The sequence below is a fragment of the Podarcis pityusensis genome (genome assembly GCF_964106645.2).
Source record: "Podarcis pityusensis genome assembly, chromosome: 15".
Taxonomy (NCBI): domain Eukaryota; kingdom Metazoa; phylum Chordata; class Lepidosauria; order Squamata; family Lacertidae; genus Podarcis; species Podarcis pityusensis.
This window is the reverse complement of record NC_138040.1, coordinates 41,802,148-41,823,770: the sequence shown is the minus strand read 5'-3', so window position 1 is coordinate 41,823,770 and position 21,623 is coordinate 41,802,148. Positions and strand designations below refer to the sequence as shown.

The 21,623-nt window shown below is 42.3% G+C and overlaps 1 protein-coding gene across 2 annotated transcripts; it reads right to left on the bottom strand.

The window, feature by feature from the left end:
- Positions 1-369: 369 nt before the first annotated feature.
- KCTD9 (potassium channel tetramerization domain containing 9) lies at positions 370-21,367 on the bottom strand. Of its 2 annotated transcripts, XM_080982567.1 has the most exons (12): positions 21,216-21,367; positions 17,665-17,786; positions 15,786-15,829; positions 15,592-15,688; positions 14,979-15,037; positions 13,328-13,456; positions 10,546-10,613; positions 7,796-7,891; positions 6,469-6,618; positions 5,490-5,595; positions 4,476-4,609; positions 370-3,501 (listed from the first exon to the last, which is right to left on the bottom strand). In XM_080982567.1, exons 1-12 carry the CDS (start codon positions 21,261-21,263, stop codon positions 3,385-3,387), a joined length of 1,170 nt encoding a protein of 389 aa, XP_080838693.1. In that variant the 5' UTR covers positions 21,264-21,367; the 3' UTR covers positions 370-3,384. The 2 variants fall into 2 exon arrangements, with proteins under 2 accessions (XP_080838693.1, XP_080838694.1); XM_080982568.1 differs by lacking the exon at positions 13,328-13,456.
- Between the last annotated feature and the right edge of the window lie 256 nt (positions 21,368-21,623).

Below are 21,623 nucleotides of genomic sequence, written 5' to 3'. Positions count from 1 at the left end.
TTTGCTTGGGTGGGTACATTAACTTAAAATTCATTACAGGTGTTTCAGACACGCTATTTCCTACTGGGACAGTCACCATGACAGAAAACAGCATATGACATTTTCACTTGTGAAGAAGTGTGCATATAGGAATATAAGTGAGTATTTGTATCACATGGTGGACAGAAGCATTCCCACACGGAATGAATGAGCCTGGGTAAAATTGGCTTCCTACCATGCCGTCTTCATTATACAAAGACTAGTCTGCACAGTTGTTTAGTCTCACCAAGGAGGGGAGAGATGCATGTTGTTGATCACCACCTCCTTTGGGCAGCGTCCACCCCTTTGATTTCTGTCTTTTGAGTTGCATAGAATTCAGCACCTGAGGTATCCATTTTTGCTGGCACCCAGCTTTTATTTGGTATTGAAAGTTTCTACATGTGCCTGTTCTATTGTAGGTACAGAAAACACAAAGACATACAGAGAAAAAGCTTTTGCATTGTCATTACAGTGGAACAAAGTCTCATTGGGATAAAGTCGTGTTGGTGGGAAGAATTGCTCAGTACTTATGCTGCCTACAGTCCATGATGTCCTTCTTGGTACAAGACACTTTGCCAACCTGCTGTCCTCCAGGTATTTTGGACCACAACTTCCCTCAGCCCAGGTAGCTCAATGAGGAGGGAGAAAGGGCTGTGCAACATTTGCCATGCTGGTTTAACCAGAGCTATTTTGGTCACCCACAAAGGAAGATGCCTTAGCTCCCCACTTTCATAAATGAGCTAGATAGTTGCATAGGTTGCAGTTGGAACATGTAACTGCAGCCCAGGGAAAGCCAACCTGCTGGCCTCCAACTGTTGCAGATTTCAACTCCCATTAGGCCCAGCCAGCATGGACATTGGTCAGGGATGATGAGAGTTTTAGTCCAAAAGATCTGGAGAGCAGTGCAATGGCTACCCCTCCTCTAGAAGCAATAGTGGAGAACAAGAAGACCCTGCGTGCCTCACTTCAGTTGCTGCTGGGGGCAGACAGGAATTGTAAATCTAATTATGTGCCTACATTTTATCAAATCAGGGATGAGGAACCTTTTACCTCCAGATTTTGCTGGACCCTGAGTCCCATCACTCCTGGCCATGCTGGCTGGGGCTGATGGAAATTGGGAATCTCACCATTCCTGCATTACAAAACAAAAAATAACCTTGTTGCTCCAGTGGAGCATTGCTATGGTTGTTTCTATTTCTCGATGCAGACACATTGAAAAGTTCCTGGGAAATGGACAACAGGGAAAGAGCAACTGGGAGCAACTCTGATCCCAAGGTTCTACTTGTTGTACAGAGTGTATTAGACTTCCTTGTAGTGTTTCCCATTGTTTGCCCAGAGAAAGTTTTTCGCTGTCCAAATGCTTGGACCTCTTTTCTGTGGCATCTTTGGCAAGACGTATTTTAGGCTGCACTGTTTCTGATCACTCCCTGCTAAGAGACTTCTGAGCAATAGCAGAAGTTGGGATTAGGCAGTTTAGCTTCCCCATCCAACTTTCTATTTGGCCTGGAAAAAACTAACAGGAAAGAAGGTAAAAATGGGCCAGACAGAAATGAGATACATTCGTCACAGTGGCAGAAGTCTGCAACCATACTGGCCTGTTACAGGTTTCAAGACACACTCAGCCAGCTGTAACTTACAAACTATGCTATTATCTTTCTTCCATAACATTTGAAGCAGCTACACTTGTAATAGCCTAGTGACAGAGCATGTGGTTTGCCTACAAAAGGTACCAGGTTCAATCCCCTGTCTGAAACTCTGGGGAGCAGCTGGGCCTGTGGTCAAAATTCAGCCCAGCATTGGTCCCAATTTGAATGGCAAAGCAGTTTTCTCCAAACCACACCCATCTGCCCCACACCTGGTATCACATATGACATATGCAGACATTACAGAGATAGATGGACTAATGGGTCTACCATATTATCAACAGGTTCCTATGTTCCTAATGGATAAACCTCTGGGATCTGGGGCTGACAGCCTCTACCCTGAGTGTATCCAATTTCAAAGTGTGCTATAATAAGCAGCAGGGGATGTTCAGACCAGAGCACACAACTTCTCTCACACTTCCAAATGTGACTGATGAATGGGTCTGCACCATGAAAGGAAGTTCTTGCTACACCCAGCACTCTGTTAAGGGACGGGAGCAAGATGGCCCTTCATCATTCGTTATTCTGAAACAGTGAATAAATTAATCTGAGCTCACAGGAGTGAAGCCTATCTTACACGTAGATACTCTAGTTAGCAGCCATTCTCGTTCTACAAAGATGACTTTGAAAGTGTAGCGAATGGTATAGTTTGCGTGGGCCTGAAAGGCGGAACACCACCACAAAATGGATGCAATGTCTTTGAACTGTCAGTGAACTGCTCATGAACTGTGTTGTATAAGTGCTAACGGATGGGGAAAACATCTTGATGTTTTGGCAAAAACTGTGTGTGCGGGAACAGAACAGCACAAGGCGGTTTGATATTGGGCTGCACAGCTTTACAAAACAGTCAGATAAGATAAGAGTTGTGAGACGATGCCAAGGACAAGGATGAGATGTTGTCAAGGACAAGGATGTGAGATGCTGAAAACATGCCAACGACAAGGAGTTGTGTAAGCATCAGGAGTTGCCAGGCATCAGATGAACGGACAAGGTGTATAAATATCAAAGCCCTCCAGCCTCAAGTTGTGTGCATTGACAGCTGTCGTTTGCCACCCGTGCCTCTTACTGGGTCAGATCAATCCAGTGTAGAGTGGGGAGTATGGATGTGTGTATGATTAAGTGCATGTCTCCTGTCTTGTCACGTTTGTTAATCAATAAAGCAGTATTACAGAGAAAATCCAACATTGGTTGTCTGAGGTTTACTTGCACCTTCCCTGGAGTGTACTGGGTCTTATTTATGTAAACACCTAAACAGATTAAAAGGACCTATTTGGTCACAACAAAAGTGGTACCTGAAAGGGGGCAAGTGGGCTAATTAATATGCAACATGAACAAATCAAAACCTCATTTTTTGGCTACTGTGTATGATCCATACTGCTACTAGACATTTAATAAATATAAATTGCATATATTGTGCTTTAATAAATTAACAAATCTCTTAAAATGCATTCTGGAGTGAGTGAGGTGGTGCACAAGTGCCAACGTATTCAGAGCAAACAGCAACATCTCTGCTTCCAAAGCCCTCCAACTTTCATGGTTTGGTTCAACAGCTACTTCTACGCCTATGAAAGGGAAATTCCCACATATGTGTGATCTGAGGCAGTTCCTTAGTCAACCACAGAGAAACTCAAAGCCATGGAAGAATTGTTGCTCCTATGTTATTAAGGATAAAGGGTGGAACGAAGGTGATCTGCAGCAAGAAGCTCCCATTCTTCTGGACAGCCTATCTGACACTCTGAGACATGTGTAGCGGTGTCAGCATCTCTTCAAAGATGGCTCCTTTCACGTTTGACCCTCTCAGGTTGGCTTCTTGCAGGTCACAGCCCGACAGGTCACAATTCTGAAATGGCAGAGAGACGTTTTTATATGTTTAAAACACGCACACGCAAAGCTAACAGCTTCCATCTTGTTAAGTTAGGTTGAATTTATTCACCTTAGTTGATTTCCATTTGCAGCATTTTACTTCCTGATGCTCAGAGGATATTTTGTACATTCGTTTACTATGCTTGTGAATTTTCTTTGTGTTTTGTAGCTGCTTTTTATGTGCAATGTTTATTTTGATATTAAAGAGGATGCTCCTTTTAGTTGTTAATTGTGTTTTTATATAATAAATAATAATAATAATAATAATAATAATAATAATAATAATAATTGCACCCCACCTATCTGTGCCCCAGCCACTCTGGGTGGCTTCCAACATATATAAAAACATAATAAAAAATTAAACATTTAAAAACTCCCCTATACAGGGTTTGCCTTCAGATGTCTTCTAAAGGTCAGATAGTTGTTTATTTCCTTGACATCTGAAGGGAGAGCGTTCCACAGGGCAGGCACCACTGCCAAGAAGGTCCTCTGCTTGGTTCCCTGTAACCTCACTTCTCACAGTGAAGGAACCACCAGAAGGCCTTCAGCGCTGGACCTCAGTGTCTGGGCTGAACAATTGGGATGGAGATGCTCCTTCAGGTATGCAGGGCTGAGGCCATTTAAAGGCTTTTCAGGACCGGTGTTATATGGTCCCGTCGACTGTTCCCAGTCACCAGTCTAGCTGCCACATTCTGGATTAGTTGTAGTTTCTGAGTCACCTTCATAGGCAAACACTTTTGATAATTTTTTACAAATGTAAGGTGATACCTTACTGTTGGAGCCAACAGCGAACCAAAAGGTAGCTAGCCATGGAAAGATACAAAAATGTATTCAGTAGCATTGAGAACCAAAGACCCTTTTAAATGAAAAGTCACCCGAGATTTGTGAAAAGTGTTAACAGAAACCCTGTAAATGCTCAGCTGTTGATCAAAAGCTGAAAATGTAACTTGCCTCCAAGTCAGTTCCTGCAAGAGTTGCTCCTCTCAGGTTGCAGTTCTTTAGCTTTGCATTTTTCAAAGTTGCAACTCTGAGATTTATTCCAGTCATCTGACTACCTTCCATATCAACTCCTTTCAAGTTAGCACCTGAAGTAGGAAATAACATTTTAAGTCCAGTTTAAAAATGTGAATGAGTTCATTCTCATCGCCTGCTCTTGACCTTCTTATTGAGAACAACCACCCTAGTTCTGCAGCTTGATGCTCTGGTTTCTTAATGAAATGCAGTTAAAGGTCTCAGACAAGGCTCTTTCCCATCGTCAGCTGCCTGATACGGAGGTGCCATCGTCTATGCCTCCCCACTCCAAACCAACACACTTATGAAGCAATCCATCTTCAGAATTATCCAAGAGTAATATGGAGACTGTGAGTTCAGCAGATGAGCTCATTTTGGCTTTAGTACAGGTGTCCCGTCCCCCCACACTTACACACAAATTACTTGCGTGTGGCTGCATGAACTCATGGAGCTGGGAAATATTTAAATAATACAATTCAACCTGGAAATGGCAGGAGAGCTGAGTCCTTGTGGCTCATGAGGAGACATTCCCTGGAGCCCAAAGAAGACGTCAGTGAGGGTGGAGGAAGCCCCAAAGAGGCCAGAGGCACAGTGGTGATTTGTTTACACTGCTCAGCCTCCCCACCTAACAGCTGATTTGCAGAGTAGGGCAGCAGCAGCCACAGCCACTTTCCCATGCGTCCTCCAGCCTCCTGCCGGCCCCAGAGCTTCAATTCTAGTTGTGTATACTCTTGGATACAGTATTTTTTGTATGAATTGAAGAGAGAGTGTCAGAGAGGGCATTTAAAGAATGCTCCCCATATTATGCAATTTCACTTATGCATGCAGGGCATCTGAATGTAACCCCCACATAAGTGGGGAGATGCCTGTAATCCTCCAAGCTATTTCAGAATTTCCCTGTCACTACAGCATGTGTCATATAAAAGCAGAAAGGCACCAAGTTTTTGTTTTTACCTTCTAGGTTAGCTTTAAGGCCAGAGGGGTCCTCAAAATTGCACCCTTTCAGGGATGCTCCTTCTGCATTAGAACAAAGCATCTTTACTCCTTGGAGGTTGGCACACTGATGGAGAGAGAGAGAGAGAGAGAGAGAGCTAAAATGAATCAGAGTCAGAAGATGTGCAACGTATTAACTGGTCCAGATGTGAATATTCTATGTTTGAGACATGCCTGACCAGCCTTTGCTTATGGAAATTCCACAGCCCCCATTGGTAGCCTATTTAATTGTTACAATGTTCTTATTTTCCAAAAGTCTTTCCTACATCTACCCTCTAGTATTCCAAAAGCACTGGTTTTGGTCCTGTCCCAGCGGATGGGTAAAAAACCCTGCAATTCTCTTCAGGCAATGGTTCAAGGACACTTCTGTTCCAGCTCCGATGCCTCTTGTGTATTTTGCAGGTGAATCCAGGTGGTGGAGAGAGGTATTGAAGAATGTATAGGATGGGAAATTAGGGAATTAGGAAATTAGGAAGCTGCCCTTATACCAAGCCAGGCCACCGGTTCATCTAGCTCATTATGGTCTATACTGACTGGCAACAGCTCTCCAGGGTTTCAGGAAAACTAATGCAGCTGTTATCCTTAGGCTAGTTTCTATACATACTCACACATCCCTCTCTATCCTCCAGGCAGGCAGGCAAGAGGCATTATCAGAGCTCAAGGACACATTCTTGCCATGCAAATAGGACGAAGTCCTGGGCAAGGGGTGTGGCTGGGAAGGGAGTGTGGCCTGCAGGAGTCCCAAGGGCTTGCTAGGAAGGACTGGAGGGCTGTATTTGGCCTCCAGGCCTGAGGTCCGCCACTCCTGGACTCAGGGCTAAGTTGTCATGCTATTAAAGAAACCTTATTCAGTTAATCAGGCCAGCTGCATAAATGTACCCAACTTTGTTCTAAAGACAAATGTATGCTGGTTTTTAGCCCCACTCCAAACAACACTCACATCTAGAACTGATCCAGAGAGATCTGCTCGTTCAAGGTTTGCACAGCACAGGTTGGCATGGGCCAGGTTGCATCGGCTCAAGTTGGCCATCTTGAAGTTGATATATCGGAGATCTAAACGAGAGAGATCTGCCCCGCTGAAATTTAAACCCTGAAAAATTGGGAGAAGGGAGGGGGGAAAGACTTGCTGCCTGTATAGCACTTCAGAGCACTCAACAAACTTTGCCTACATGATCTCAAGAATCCCTTACAATGAAGCCCGTTGGGGAGGATGGTGGCACCCCCACACTATAGAAGCAGCACTGGCGCTAAGAAACGTGTCCAGAGCCTTAAGCCACAGACTGTGTGTGGGGATGAGATGGGATTTAATTTTGGAACTACCCAGTTAACAATACTGGCTGTTGCATGGTCATGAACAAAAAAGAGCATCACTGAATATGAATTAATCAACTCTGTGTAATTGTTGACTGTATTGGCATTATACTGATCAAGAGAACAAACAAATTATCTGCTTTGTAGAAAGATGGGGGGATTTTCTATAGAGGGATTTTCATTGGTAAAAGATCAAATTATTCCAATTCATTGTGGGATATGGCTGGATCATGATTTATTTATTTTTGTTTCATTAAGTTACCAGAACAGTAGGTAGTAGTCACACCCTTCATTTACACATTCAGTAGAATGTGGTTGGAGAGTAGACCATACCACATTAAACTGTGGATGACGGAACACCATTTGTAATGCTCCCCATGTAAAAATGCAAAAGAATTCCTTCAATTAAAAAACTAGCATTTCTTACAGAGGGATTACAGTCCTACCTGTGCTAGTCTTTCTACCGGCATGAAATGTCCAAAAATGAAGCAAAAGAATGTAAAATTCACGGAGGCCAATCAACGGCTATTGCTCATGACGGCTTTCTTCTAGATCCACTGTCAAAAGCAATATGCCTCTGAATGTCAGCTGCTGGGAATCCAAAGTGAGTGAGTGCTATTTCACTCAGGGCTTTCCAGAGCCACCTGGTTGGCCACTGCCAGAACAGGAGGCTGGACTAGACACACCCTCCAGCAGGCTCTTATACCATCTCAGATAGAAACATGGGGACACATTTTTAAATTCTGCTCCACATCAAAAGCTTCCTGCGCCACCTAGCAGCTTGAAACTTGACCGGTGGGTGGGCTCTGCCCATTGGCCTGAAATGTCCCACAAAGGATAGGCCAGTTCTGGCCCTGACCCTCAGGCTGAAACAGATCCCCCACTTTGCCTTAGGAGTTATATGATAACCTATAGAATAACCCTAACTAACAAAGAACAATCTTTGTTCTTGATACCTGACAGCGTAGCTCAGATTTGGTTGAAGTCGCAAGTAGGAACCTAACAAATTCCTTTCGGGAGATTGGCGAATGATCTTCAGCTGGTTGTGAATTCTGTAGGGAAAGAAGAAGAGCAGCAAAAAATGACATTCAACTACTAGTTGAGTTTTCAGTGATGTTGGGGACTTCCGGCGTGGCGCCATCGGTAATGGCGGACTCCCTCTGATTTGGAGGGACCAGCTCCACGGGAAACGGGTCTTTTCCGCTACGGCGAAGCAGGGACCCTTTTAAAAATCACAGGCGGATGAAGCCTGTGACCATGGGACTCGGCGGGCACCTTTAGCGCCCCCCCAACCCGCAAAGGAACCTACTAACAGGCTCCGGAGCGAAGAGGGGGAAGTGGCGCGGTGCTGAGAGTCAACTGCTTCTTCCGTGGAGTGAAGCCACACAGCCGTTGCCGGAGAGCGCTGCCTTTTTCCTGGGACAATTTGGCTTTTAAAACAATCACCCATGAGTACTTAAATTTTGGACAATTGGACTCTAAATAAGAATTTGTGAGCTGAAAGGAAAATTGGACTTAAAAGTTTATTTTAATTTGGCACTGACGGGAAGGTCTAAACAGGAAGTCAGCCTTCCGTTCCTTTGTAGATAGATTAAAGCAAAGACATGGCAAATTAGAGTTCTGAAAATCGCTTGTAAAGGATTAACTTTCCATCATTTTAAATTGTTGAACCCCCTTCGGAAGCAGGAAAAGAGGGGGGATTTTTTTCCCCCGGACTGTTTAAACCTGCAGAAGTGAGTGTAAAGCAAAGTAACTTTCCACTGTCTTGATCCTGGAGTGGGGGTGTGTGTCAGGACTGATGTTTTTTGAAGCTCATTGACCAGAGACAGATAGCTAAAAGAAGAGAAACATAGTGACTCCATTGTTCCCCTTCGCATTTTAAAGGAACAAATATTGACAAAATATTTGAAAAAGGAAATTTTGTTGTTAGATCTGTCTTTAAAAGAAAAGAACAAACAGAAGTTCTTCCCCTAGAGGGAGCCTGTGAAACTGTAACCAACTCTGAATCGGGGAGCTTGCAGCTGTCACAGATTACGATCGTGGGAATAGACTTCTGACCTTGCAGGACAATGTATTCAGAAGCTCTGTTGTGTGCTTTCTGTAAAACAAGTGCCCTACTGGAACAGCTACATTAGAAGACGGATTTTATGACTGATGCGATCAGAAATTTTGGACAGGCAGTGGGAAATTATGTAGAGCCCACCCAGGAATCAGATCAGGAGTGTGCCCTGACAGAACAGATGAGGGAAGAGGATGTTTCTGAATCTTGGGCGCCAGAGATCGAGGGAGCTGTGGCCCAGCAGGAACATGAATTCTTGGATTTGACAAATGAACTTGGAAAAAGCCAGATTTGGAAAGATAAAGTTTGGTTTGGTTTGGTTTGGAAATGGGGGGTTGGATAGACCCCCCTATGCAGGGAGGTTTGGACTTTTCAAGTCTGGCAATGGGCCGTGAGAAGTTTGGGGTTGTGGGGGCTCTTAATTTTGGAGGGATTTTGAAACATGTTCTTAAATACCACAGGGAGCTTAGTCTGGACTATGGAAAAGGGGCTGATTTGTCGAGAAGGGTCAAAAGCATTGTCAAGCTGGAGTTCCCAAGAGTGAAAGGAGCAGGAGATAAAGGAAAATACAGCTATAAATATGAAGAAGAGCTGTGGAAGGGACATGGAAGTGACTTAAGGGCCTCGGACATAAGATTGCCAGGTTAATGCGCTAGATTGATGAGATAGAAAGGGCTGACAAAACCCGGGACCAGGAGGAAGAGACGCTGGATGAAGATTGGATTGGTTTTTTTGTTGTTGTTGTTTTATTAGGATTGTTTTATAAAATTGATGAATGTTAGGAAAATGTTGGAACAAAATTATTTGGCTTTAGCAAAAATGTTTAAAGAATTATGTAAGAATATTATGGTTATGAGAAATTGGTAAAAATAAGATTTAAGTTTTAAGCTTTAAGGTTTTTATAGTAAGGTAAGATTAAAATAGATTAAGGTAAAGTAATGACAGAATATTATGAAATATGGAAAGGATTTGCTGCGACAATTAATAACCAGGATACAAAAAAAAGGGAGGAGGAGGAGGTCAAAGAAAGAAGGTAATGACAGTTAAGGATTTGAGAATATTGGATTTGTTTTTAAATGTTTGTGGTATATTTTTGTTTTTTGAGCGTGTTGTGATATTTTTCGATTTTGATTTCTATCAATCTGTATTGTTTGACTATGGTTTGTTTTTTCTTTGTTTTTTATTTCTCTTTTTCTTCTTTGTTTTCTTTTGTAATTCAAAAATTTTCAATAAATATCATTTTTTTTAAAAAAAGAGTTTTCAGTGATGTTGGGATTTTGGAAAAATTCTGAAGTGGGAGAAAATTTCTGATGCATATGGATTGTGATTTAGCACATTTATTTTACAGCTGTTTTGTAATCCAAGAGAAATAATAATAATAATAAAATGTCTATATTAATCTAACATACCACATAGTTATTTCAACATTTTTCTAATAAGCAAATTATCTGAGTGTAGAAACCCCCCTTACAGTGCAATCCTATGTGTCTACCCAGAATTTCTGTTGTTTTCAGTGAGATGTGCTCCAGTTAATTTCCAGCCTTTATAATGCTTGCTTCTGAGTAGACATGAATAGAAAGTTCAGCCCAATATCACTGACATTTTTACTGGGCAAGAAAATGAGGTGGTTGCAAAAACTGTAATTACCTTAATAGCTGCTTCTAGGTGTTCAATCAGTGAGTCAACCCCAAAAAACCTGGCTTCTTCTAAGACCCCTAGCACAAGAGAAAAGAACATGAATGTACGGTATCCTTGCTATAAATTACGATTATCATTATTCTTAATTAATTACCTTCCACATACAGTGGTATCTCAAGTTAAGAACTTAATTCATTCTGGAGGTCCGTTCTGAACCTGAAACTGTTCATAACCTGAAGCACCACTTTAGCTAATGGGGCCTCCTGCTGCCGCTGTGCTGCCACTGCACGATTTCTGTTCTCATCCTGAAGAAAAGTTCTTAACCCAAGGTAATATTTCTGGGTTCGTGGAGTCTGTAATCTGAAGCGTATGTAACCCAAGGTACCACTGTATATGTCTCCAGGCAATCTATGCAGTACCTCAGAAGTCGAACGGAATCCGCTCCGGAAGTCTGTCCGACTTCCAAAATATTCGGAAACCAAGGTGTGGCTTCTGATTGGCTGCAGGAAGGTCCTGCAGCCAATCGGAAGCTGTGAAAGCCTCACTGGACATTCGGCTTCCAAAGAATGGTTGCAAACCAGAACGCTCACTTCCAAGTTCATGCCGTTCGGGAGCCAAAACATACGAGTACCAAGGCGTTCAACAACCAAGGTTGTATAATAAAAACAGCTAAAAAAAAATGGTGAAAACCTGCACAGAAATGACATACCATGTAGTTTCAGACATGCTCAGCATCCTGTTCCCTTAAACGGGGTTGCAGGAGCCAGTCACAAGATTGTGCACAAATTCCTCTTCTTCCCCAAAGTGAAGCAAAGTTCTTAACCCAAGGTAATATTTCTGGTTTAGCAGAGTCTGTAATCTGAAGTGTGTGTAACCAGAGGTACCACTGTATATGTCTCAAGGCAATCTATGCAGTACCTCGGAAGTCAAACGGAATCTAATCTCTAACTAGCTTATGTCAGTACAAGCAACGCCCCACTTGATCAGCAAATGGGCTCCCGCTAACATGCACGCTGCACAGCATCCAGTAACGGAGCCCTCGCACCAGTGGGAAGATGTTTCTACCCATTTTAACCATTATGAGCATTAACCATAGTTGCAGTTAAGCAGGACTTGAAATATGGGTTTGAAGACAGTTTCAAAACTGGTCAACAACACACCATGGTTAGCGTTAACTTAAACAACACCCATACCCACCACCATTGGTGTGGGGCAGGTGTTTTTAAATTGTTATTTTAACTATTACTCTTAAAAGAAGTGTCATAAGTAGTAAAATGTAAAGAAACAACCAAAACCCTACAGTATTTCTAATCAGTACTAACTGAAATTATAAGGGGGTTAAACCTGGGCAGCAGAGGGGTGTGAGTGAGTGAGAGACAGCGAGCACACAAAATCCTGCAAAGGTTCATTAGCTGTGATTAGGTGAAATCCTGATTAGATCAACATCATCATCATTATTATACACAATTCTATCCCCCTTTCTTCTGTTGAGCTCATAATGGCACAGAATAGCTTCATGGCTGGGTGAGGATTTGAACTCCGGTCTCTCTGCAGCCAAAGCACTGGACTATTACGTGTGCACAGGGCCCAGTCCAGTCCTGTGACTGCAGCAACTCAGACTGCGTATTTCAGCTTCACACCCGTTGAGGTTACCTCTTCTCTTGGCAAGAGAATGAGGTTGCTTAAAAGTTTTAAACTCTCTCTCCTATGAGCAGCACACACCAATAAAACTGTCGGTCGTACACATCTTATATTGGATGTAACTGGGGATGGAGGAAAGGAGAATTAGATTTCCAGCCCAAAGGGCCCCATGGTTATCCAATTTCGGAAGCGTATGCTTCCAAAACAAGTACCGTTTTTTTCCATGGGGGATGCAAAGAGGTGAATAAAATTTAAGAGCACAGGATGCAATGTCCCCAAATTCCTCTCACACACTTCTGATTAATAAAACGGCGATTATTCCAGCCTTTAATAAGCTGACAGCAACAAGTATATTTAGGGTGAAGTATTTGTCCCACTTGAGCCAAGGGGAGTTTTGACATACTATACTGAGAATGTATTCTGTGTTAGTTATAGTTTCTCTAGCTCCAATCAATTAAGAGCTAGGATGTAAAGTGTGAGCTCTACGATAATATATTCTGACATGTTTCTTCTTTTTTAAAGCTAAGAATTAACCAAAGTGGCCCTGAATTAGGTCAGGGAAGAAGACTTGACCCCTTTTTTCTATCATTATTTTCCTTCAAAAAAGAAAGAAAGAAGATTGGCTTTCTTCCCTTTCTCCTCCAAAGCTGCCAGGAGACCACTGGGAAAGAGACCTCTCCACACTCCCACCCAAATGATTTAACAGCTTCAGGAGCGGCATTTGGAGTGTGAAAACAGTGTGAGGGGAAAAGAGGATAAGCAACCCTTCCCTCAGTGGCAGGATGTTTGCATTCTAATATGCTAGTCCTACACAGAGTAGACCCACTAACAATAGGTAGACACTGGTAACTTTGGTCTACTAATTTCAATGGATCTCCTCTGAGTAGAGTCCACCTCTCTCAGCTGCAATTTATTTTTGTTCCATTTTGTTTTAATACTTCAATAATCAATCTTCAGAATCCCATATATGTTTGGCTCTTAAGTCTGCAGGATGCGCTCCTCCCCACCCCTGCTAAGAAAAACCAAACTAAGCAACAATTAGTTTTTTTACAGCACCATCCACTAGCCTCTTTAGGCTCATCTAAGAATAAGAGTTCGGCAGCAAACAACAACAAAATGATAACATGACTGGTACCCCAATAATACATACCTAACAAATTAATGCCTTCATTTACAATAAGCTGTCCATGACGCAAAAAGTTCAAAATTGGTTCAAAGTACTCAGGACTACGGTCGACTAGGAAGGCTCCCCGGTGATCTTGCTTATTCCCCCAGGCATCTGTTTCCAACAGGAAATATCACACAAAAATTCAGTGCACAAAAAGAGAAAGCCTTCAAAAATCAGATTTATTATTGTAATAACCCAGTTGTGCACTAGCTCAAGGAAGTTATTTAAAAACAGACAGCTTGGGAGAGGGAGCAATTTTCAAAAGTCCTCTTAAGAGTTTCAACTCAAAATGTCACAAAGGAAAAAGCAAGCCAAAGACCAAATACAGGGGCTGTTCTAACAGTTCCATCCTACTTAAAAGAGAATTGGTGAGATACAGATTACAGTCATGGCCTTTCAGCTAGACCAGAGTTCAAATTCTGGACTAAGGGTTCCAGAGAAGTCTCTGACGCCGTGTTGGAAACTCAGCTATATAAACCTGGGCTATGGTTGCCACAATGGAATGTCTAGGCGCCATTCCCCCTTGCCCGATGTGATATTATTATTGTTATTATTATTAATAATAATAATTATTATTATTATTCCATTTCTATACCACTTTATATTTTAAAGAAAAAATCACAACACGATTTACAACACACTAAAACATCAAATAAAACAATCCAGAATAAAACTAATTCAAGCTTCAAGGAAAATATTTCAGACACTTCTCTAAGTGACATTCTGCTTTCCTCAGTTGCCAACCTGGCATCCAGAGCTCACCACAGGGTCACAATGGGACCTGCACCAGTTGCAAAATAAATAAATAAATAAATCCCCACCCATCTGGCTGGGTTTCCCCAGCCATTCTGGGTGGGGAAACATACAACATATCTAGCAACATAGTAAAAACATCAGTCCTTAAAAACTTTCCTAAGACAGGACTGCCTTCAGATGTCTTCTAAGTCAGATAGTTGTTTATCTCCTCGACATCTGAAGGGAGGGTGTTGCACAGGGAGGGGGCCACTACCGAGAAGGCCCTCTACCTGGCGCCTGGGCTAACTTCAAATACTGCTCTGAGCTTTCCTATAGTACAGGGGTGTGAAACAGAATCCACCTGGTGGGCCGGATCCTGAGCTCCCACAGCCCCTGTGGGCCATTTTTGAAGGGTGGGTGGGACTGCCCACTTGTCAATCAATTGATGTCACAATGACTCAAGGGGGGCAATTAACCTTTGTCTTGCCAACCTGAATTCAAGACGGTGATTTAAAGCATAATTAAGATTGCAATCCTGATTATTCCTCTGTATTGTAAGACTGATTAATTAGGCATCTTTTTCTCTTGCTGTACAGGGAAAAAATTCAAGTTCATTTGTTAGAGGAAGCCAGGCTTGAATCTGGCTTCTTAGGTTCTTCTTCTCACTAATACAGGGAAGAAGCAAAAATGGAGAATCACACAACATGAACAATAATCCAACAACAAGACACAAAGCTTATTTGCTTGCAGAAACAGCCAACTTGTCATACAATGGGGCAGCTGCCAATGAAGCTATGCAGTGCACCTTTCGATAAACTATTTGTCTGCTTTGAGAGAGGCTCCCATAACAAAGTGTTAAAAATGGGGGGGGGGGTTTTGAATTTTAGTGCATACTGACCTTTATCTTTAAACATGCGAGCCAGCATGCTATCAGGTTCTTTACTAACTAATGTGGTCCTAGGAGAAAAAAGGAGAAGTATTAACAAATAAGTTCAAGGCTTTGATTTTTAGAATGATGTTCAGGTTTTGTGTAGGTTTTTGTTTTGCTTTGCCTAGAGATATTTCCCTCTGTGTTTGGTACTTTTAACTGTAAACCTTGTGGAAGAGGGCCAGAGCTCAGTGGATGAGCTTATGCTTTGCACATCATGTGCCGTAGATTCAATTCCCCACATCCCCAGGGAGGGCTGAAGCCCTGGAGAGCCATTGCCAGTCTGTGCAGACAACCGTGAGGTAGATGAACCAATGGCCTTCCTATTTTTCCTATGCCGTTCCTTCCCTTTGCTCCAATAGCAAAATCATCATTTAGAAAACCAACAAGCACAATTTATTTACTTTAAAAGGGCATTCGACTGGAGCCAATAGGTACTGCCTAGAATTTGGAGCCTGAGTTTTAGTGGGATGGAGTAAATTTCTGCAATGTTGGTAATGATTTTGTCTGCTGACTCATTGAGTTCGTTGAAGCATTTTGCAAATATAAATAACCTTGTGGCAACAAAGTGACAGGCTCTTACCGGGTAGTTGTGAAGTACCGCCCTCCAACGTTGAGAGTTATCCAGTCTGAGTGAGAGCCTGTTAATGCTTCAGGAGTGTTTACATCATTCTGGGGATCTGTAAGCACGGAATGTACATGAACACTTTTAGTGCCGTCGTGAACTTGTCCATTTCACAAGACAAAAAGCAACAGAGCAAAATTCTGGATTCTTACCAATGAATGGCTCCCCTTCACATACAAAGAGGACATCATCATCCCTGAAATGGGAAGAGAGAAAGAGAGTCAAATGTTTCCATGTGCAAGTAGACAGTAAATAACTCGGTTTAGGGCAACAGTGACCAGAAGCATAACTTCAATTTCTAAAGTTTTAAATTTAAACTAAGGGGCATTAAAAGCTAAGGAACTGTTCCAGGATAATTAGCTGGGTGCCAGAGAGGCAGTAAATAATTGAGGATGGAAAACAATAATCATCATGTTTTAAATTATGCATGCTTTAAAGTATGGTTGTAAATATTTTAGAGATAATTTTATGTAATAATATTTTTTGTAAACTGCTTTGAGGTTTTCTACGATCAAATGGTATATAAATTTTATGAAATAAAGGAATGAATGAATAATTTGGTTAAACCCTTCTAAGACTGTGTTACTACAGAATGCAGGCAGAGGACTGCATGTCTGAATGTGTTCCATCAAAAACTCACTGTGCACATGAGCTAACCTGCCAGGGATGCAGGGGAGCATTTTGGCATGCTATTTCCTACCTGCATTCGGGCACTGTCCTAGGGGGGTTGCACCATGATGCTTTTCTGAAGGTGTAGACCCTCTCTTAGAAACCTAGCATCCACTTCTGATCCCACCCTCAAATATGTTAAGCTCTTCCCTCTCCTTTGCATGTGTGTCTGAAGTAACTACTTCCCACAAACAAGGCAGGCTTTCTGGGCTCACAGGAAAAGTTATTTGGGCACACCCAGTCATGTCATAGTCAATGGTGCAATACAAGCCACAATTACTCTATGAGCAGAGTAATATTTTGTTAATGCCAAATTTGGAACAGTTGTTTCAATTGTCTTCAAAAACTGATAGCAGAATGTATTTTCTAAAAGTTAACTTTCAGTAAACACTTAAGTGTTCAATTTTGCAATCCAATACTTGTACACCTCATTTTGATCCAGTCACCCAAAAAATGCAACAACACTCACAATTGGGGGCACTGGAGAAAGTTCAAGTTAGATCCAGATTTTTGCAAGAAAATCTGAATGAGAATTTGTTTGAGGTCTATTTCCCAACAAATTAATTCCAGCCTCTGAAGGCATCAGACAAAACCAATACATAACAATAACTATTTAAGGTAATAAGTATATCAGAGCAGTGTTAGATAGTAAGGAGCCATGTGGCTCCTGAGTTGTGGGAGCCAAAAAATGTCTGTGTGCCCTTTTTTTTTTTTTTGCTGCCACACTACTCCGCAGACCAGGTGATTTGTCTGACAGTAAATATTAATAATTATATATAAAGAGACAGAGTTTGCTGCTGGGTGAATCACCTGGTGTCTTTTGCTTCCGCAGTGCCCGGCAGACCAGCTGACTGCAGCCAGGCAAGTGGAGGTGCTAAGTGCACAGCTCCATCCAGTTGCAAAATGCACTTAGTGCCTGGTAATTTCGAATGCTGAATTAGAGTCCACAATAATCTCTGAATCAGGCAAACTATGATTACTACAAACCCTGGCTCACCACCCTACTAGAACTGAAAACTGTTTTAAAATGGATGCTTATTTCTGGTATACAGGCAGATTGTGCTCTTTACGACAAACTCTGATTCCTCCAAACCGGGAAATGGAGGAGGGAAAAGGAGGGAATCCACAACATGCTCCCCAAAACCAAGGTGTAGTTTGGCCAGCAGTTTTGAACTGGTCCTCATGAGCAGCTACCCCACTTTTGGAAGGTCAGAAAGCAATGGCACATTCCAGTGCAATGAGGTCACTGTATCCTAACAGACAGTTGACAGTCACCCCCTTCCCTCCAAGCAGCTGCTGGTTCCTTTTAGTTTCTGCAAGAAAGTTCCAATCATGTGAACATCAAATCCACGCCCAACTTACCTTATCAAAGCAATGTCGTCAATGAGCCCACCTCTCCCATTGTACACACTGGTTGCTTTTATTCCAAGCTTATTACTGGCTACAGACAGCAAATCAGACAGTGTCCCATAAACAGCCACAACCTATAAAAAGAGAAGGTGAGTATTTAGCCCAACAGTGGTTAATGTTTTAGGGCCCCCACTTTTGTTTTATGAACCTAAATTCCCTGTCCAACCTGAATAGCAGACATAGATGGGGAAATGCCAGAAACCTCACCACCATTTGCATTATGGCACATTCAAATGCAGCTGTCATGTGTTTTCATTCAGCTAAAGCAGAGGTTCATAACTCAAACAAGATCTTGAATAGTCAGCAGCTTCACAAAACACAAGCTACAGGTGCATGGGGTTCCAGTGAATGAAAAGGGGGAAAAGATGCTTTGCTCCAAACACACAGAGTTTATTATTTATGGTTCCTGTACTTGTTCCTAATCAGAGCTCGGCTGCCTGTTGTTGATTATGAGCAGAAACAGCAACAGGAAGAGCACCTGCTAAATTTATGCTTAATGCTGCTATTTCTACTCTGTCCCTCTGTGGATGTATGACGGCCAATACTGTAAATGAAAGCCAGCAAAGTGGCTTTTCTGGAAAATTTTGAATTAGAAAGCTTTTTAGACTTTCCCACCCAAAACCCTAAAATAGACCAGGTTTTCCATGATTGTCTTCAGTTTAGTCAACAAAACAGTGTGTGCCATTGTAGGTTTTAACATGTCAAAAGTCACCTGAGCCTCTGCTCAATAGCCAAACTTTCTGCACTACTTAAGACAAAACAACAAAAACAAAGTCCGCTTTGTATTATAGTACTGACATTACCGTATTTCAAAAAGTAAAAGCCAGGACAAACTGAGCTTTTTTTAGGAAGACATTTGTAAATGTTTCCAGATACAACTCAATAGTGTACACTTCCTTATACAGTATTAAAAACATTAAACAAAAAGAATGCAGGCACCGCATACTAATTTTAGCTTACTAAGAGAGCAAGAGTTTTATGCATGTGATTTTCTTGGGTATAGTTGCCTGCAAAAAAAGTTACAACTTCAAAACTGACTGATCTGATTCACATGACATGGTCAGTCAAACTATGCCTTTGCCAGACCATGCAAGCAAGTGGGCTCAGAGAAAAGCTCACAGCTGCTTTGCTCCCCCTGGTCCTTTCTACTGCCAAGCCATGCTTAGCTAAGTCAAGGTTTGGCTGAGCATGCCATCTTAACTGTGACTTGTGGTTTAGCTCTCCCCTTACAAACCATGAGACACAGTCAAGGTCCATTTTTACTGTATTTACTAGTTTCACAGACAACTACTTCAAATAACAATTTCCGCCCTGTATGACTCATCTGCTCCATCTCTAAACTTGTTCAGTATTTCCAAAGGCAATAAATAAAACCATTTTTGGAATGCCATGTTTACCTATGTTTCACTAAATTCCAAAGCCACCTAGAGCTTTTAACGGCTATGTCTACAGCTAATGGCTATGTCTTCAGAACCAATTTACATGTACAGTTATCAAGGATTTTTTTTAAAAGAACAGGTTTCAGAGACAAACAAACCTCCGAGTGAAATTTACTAACATGAAAAAAAGAAAACTGGAAAATTCAGCTGTTTGCATACATCCAATTCAGAAAGGATGGCGGTAATTACTGGAAGGATGTCATGTTATTAGTGTTATTTTTAATTATGATGGGCAATAAGCTACTCAACCTTTTGTTTTGGACACAACTTGCAACCCATCACCATACTTGGGGGTAATGTAGAAATCCCTGCCCTCCACCCAGAATCGCTACTGAAGGAAGCCCTGTTTAGGGAAGTTTTTAATGTTTGATGTTTTAGCGTGTTTTTAATATTCTGTTGGGAGCCGCCCTGAGTGGCTGGGGGAACCCAGCCAGATGGGTGGGGTCTAAATAATAAATTATTATATATTAAGCTGTTGTTAATTTCTGACTCGCTCTTGAGTACCAGGTGAAACCTTTTTGCTTTAGGGCAGAAGTTTTCAACCAACCAAGTTCTTTCTGTGGCACCCCTTGCCTGCAGAGCTGGCAGCCTCTCACCCATTTTTGAACACCCTCCTTTGTGGAGTGTTTCCTCCTCTCCTTGAGAGTCCTCCGGTCAGCTGCTGCCATCCCTGGTCTCTGAGCTGCCCCCAAAGGGAGATGCTTGTAGCCAGGGCTGCTGCAACAAACAGCTGTGCAAGCCTTTGGAGGCAGAGATGTGAGAGGGTGCACCTGGAAACATGGGATGGGGGCTGCAGGGCTATCTCCCAAAAGAAGCCCAGCAACTTTGGGTGATCTCTCCATTCCAGGTGCTGGTGGGGGTTGCTAAGCATCTGTGTGGCCACTGTGCAAAACAGGATGCTGGACTAGACAGGCCTTTGGTCTGATCCAGCAGGGCTTTTATTAGTCTCAAATCCAACAGCTTCCCTAGGCACTTTCACCTGGTAACGTTATTGCTCTCTTTCCACAACCCAGCAAAGTCTAATCCGTTCTGCCAGCTTGTTTTTCCATAGTAATTATTATCTACTTCCTACCCACCCACTCACTCTCTCCTTTGTCTCCCCCACATATATTTATTGCATTTATTTTATTTGGATATCCCTTAAATAATAAAATTCTCAAAACAATTTACATAAATTTGTGTATGTGTATATTATATATTTATGTGTATATTATCAATAAAATCAAATGTCAAGAACAAGGTAGCCTAATTCTTTTCAAAATAAGATTCAGAGTTTTAAAAATATACACTATAAAAAAAAATTACATTCTAATACACGTGTGCCTTGCTTTAACAAATACTCATTTTACGTATTTGGGTCAAACAGAGTTGTTGCCAGTTTTCCAAGCTGATCAATCTTGGGTGATTGATTTTATCGAATATAATTACATGATTATTTTCATTTTAATCAGTAAATATATATGGTGAGCCTTCTTGCTTTAAGGCTTTTATAGTTAAATAGGCAGGGCATAAATTCCTTAACTTTTTTTTAAAAAAAGGATTTACAGTACTTATTCCGTGTGACATTCTAAGAAAGAGGATCACCAAGATGTCTTCTCAGAAGTGGCACTGCTGGAATCCTGCTCAGTGACCTCTATTATTATTTTTTATTAAATAAATGCTGCTGTTCAGTATAATTTTAATCTGTGTATATTATCTTGGGGCAGGGCGGGGCGGGGATTAAATTCGCCCTAGAAACGTTTCTAAAGGATGCCATATAAATCAGATGACTAAAATTGAAAGTCTACATAGAAGTGAGTCCCAATGGGTCTTACTCCCAGGTAAACTGGTATAGGACAGTAGGGAAAGGGGGGAGGGGACCCCAAACCCGTAGACTTCTAATCAGACCTTGAGATCTAGCCACTTCACTGCCCGTTTTCGATTGTAAGCTGCTTGGGAGCAGAGACTTGGCTCTGTCGCTTTACGTGCCTCTTGCCCTGCCTTGTATCATGACTGGGATGGTGGAAATGAAAGTCAATCTCCTCATGATTCAAGCCCCTTCTCACCAAAGCGCCCCTCACTCACCTTTCCATTCCTGGGGCTGCCATTGACAAACAGGGTGACTCTCTTCATCGCCTCCCCCACCCCGGAGGGACTGAGGCGCCTGAAGCCGCGCCCGGGACTTCTTGCCAGCCGAGCGACAAACCCGGAAGCAGCGCTTCTCCAACTGGCACGCCCACCCACCAATCCACGCCACTCATTCTGAATTTTTTCCCCTGTCTTCACCTTCTTTCATCCAATGGGAACCAAAGCCGACGCGATGGGCGGATCTTCTCGTCTGGGCAAAGGCCCCCGGCTGCTCTCCTCAGAACGAGCGGGGCGGAGTCTCAAGTAGGAACCTATCAAAGGCGGGAGAGGACGAGAGGGGCGGGGCACCACGCCCTGAGCAGGAGGCCTCCGGATTTTTAGCTTTTCATATACAGGAGATGCGAA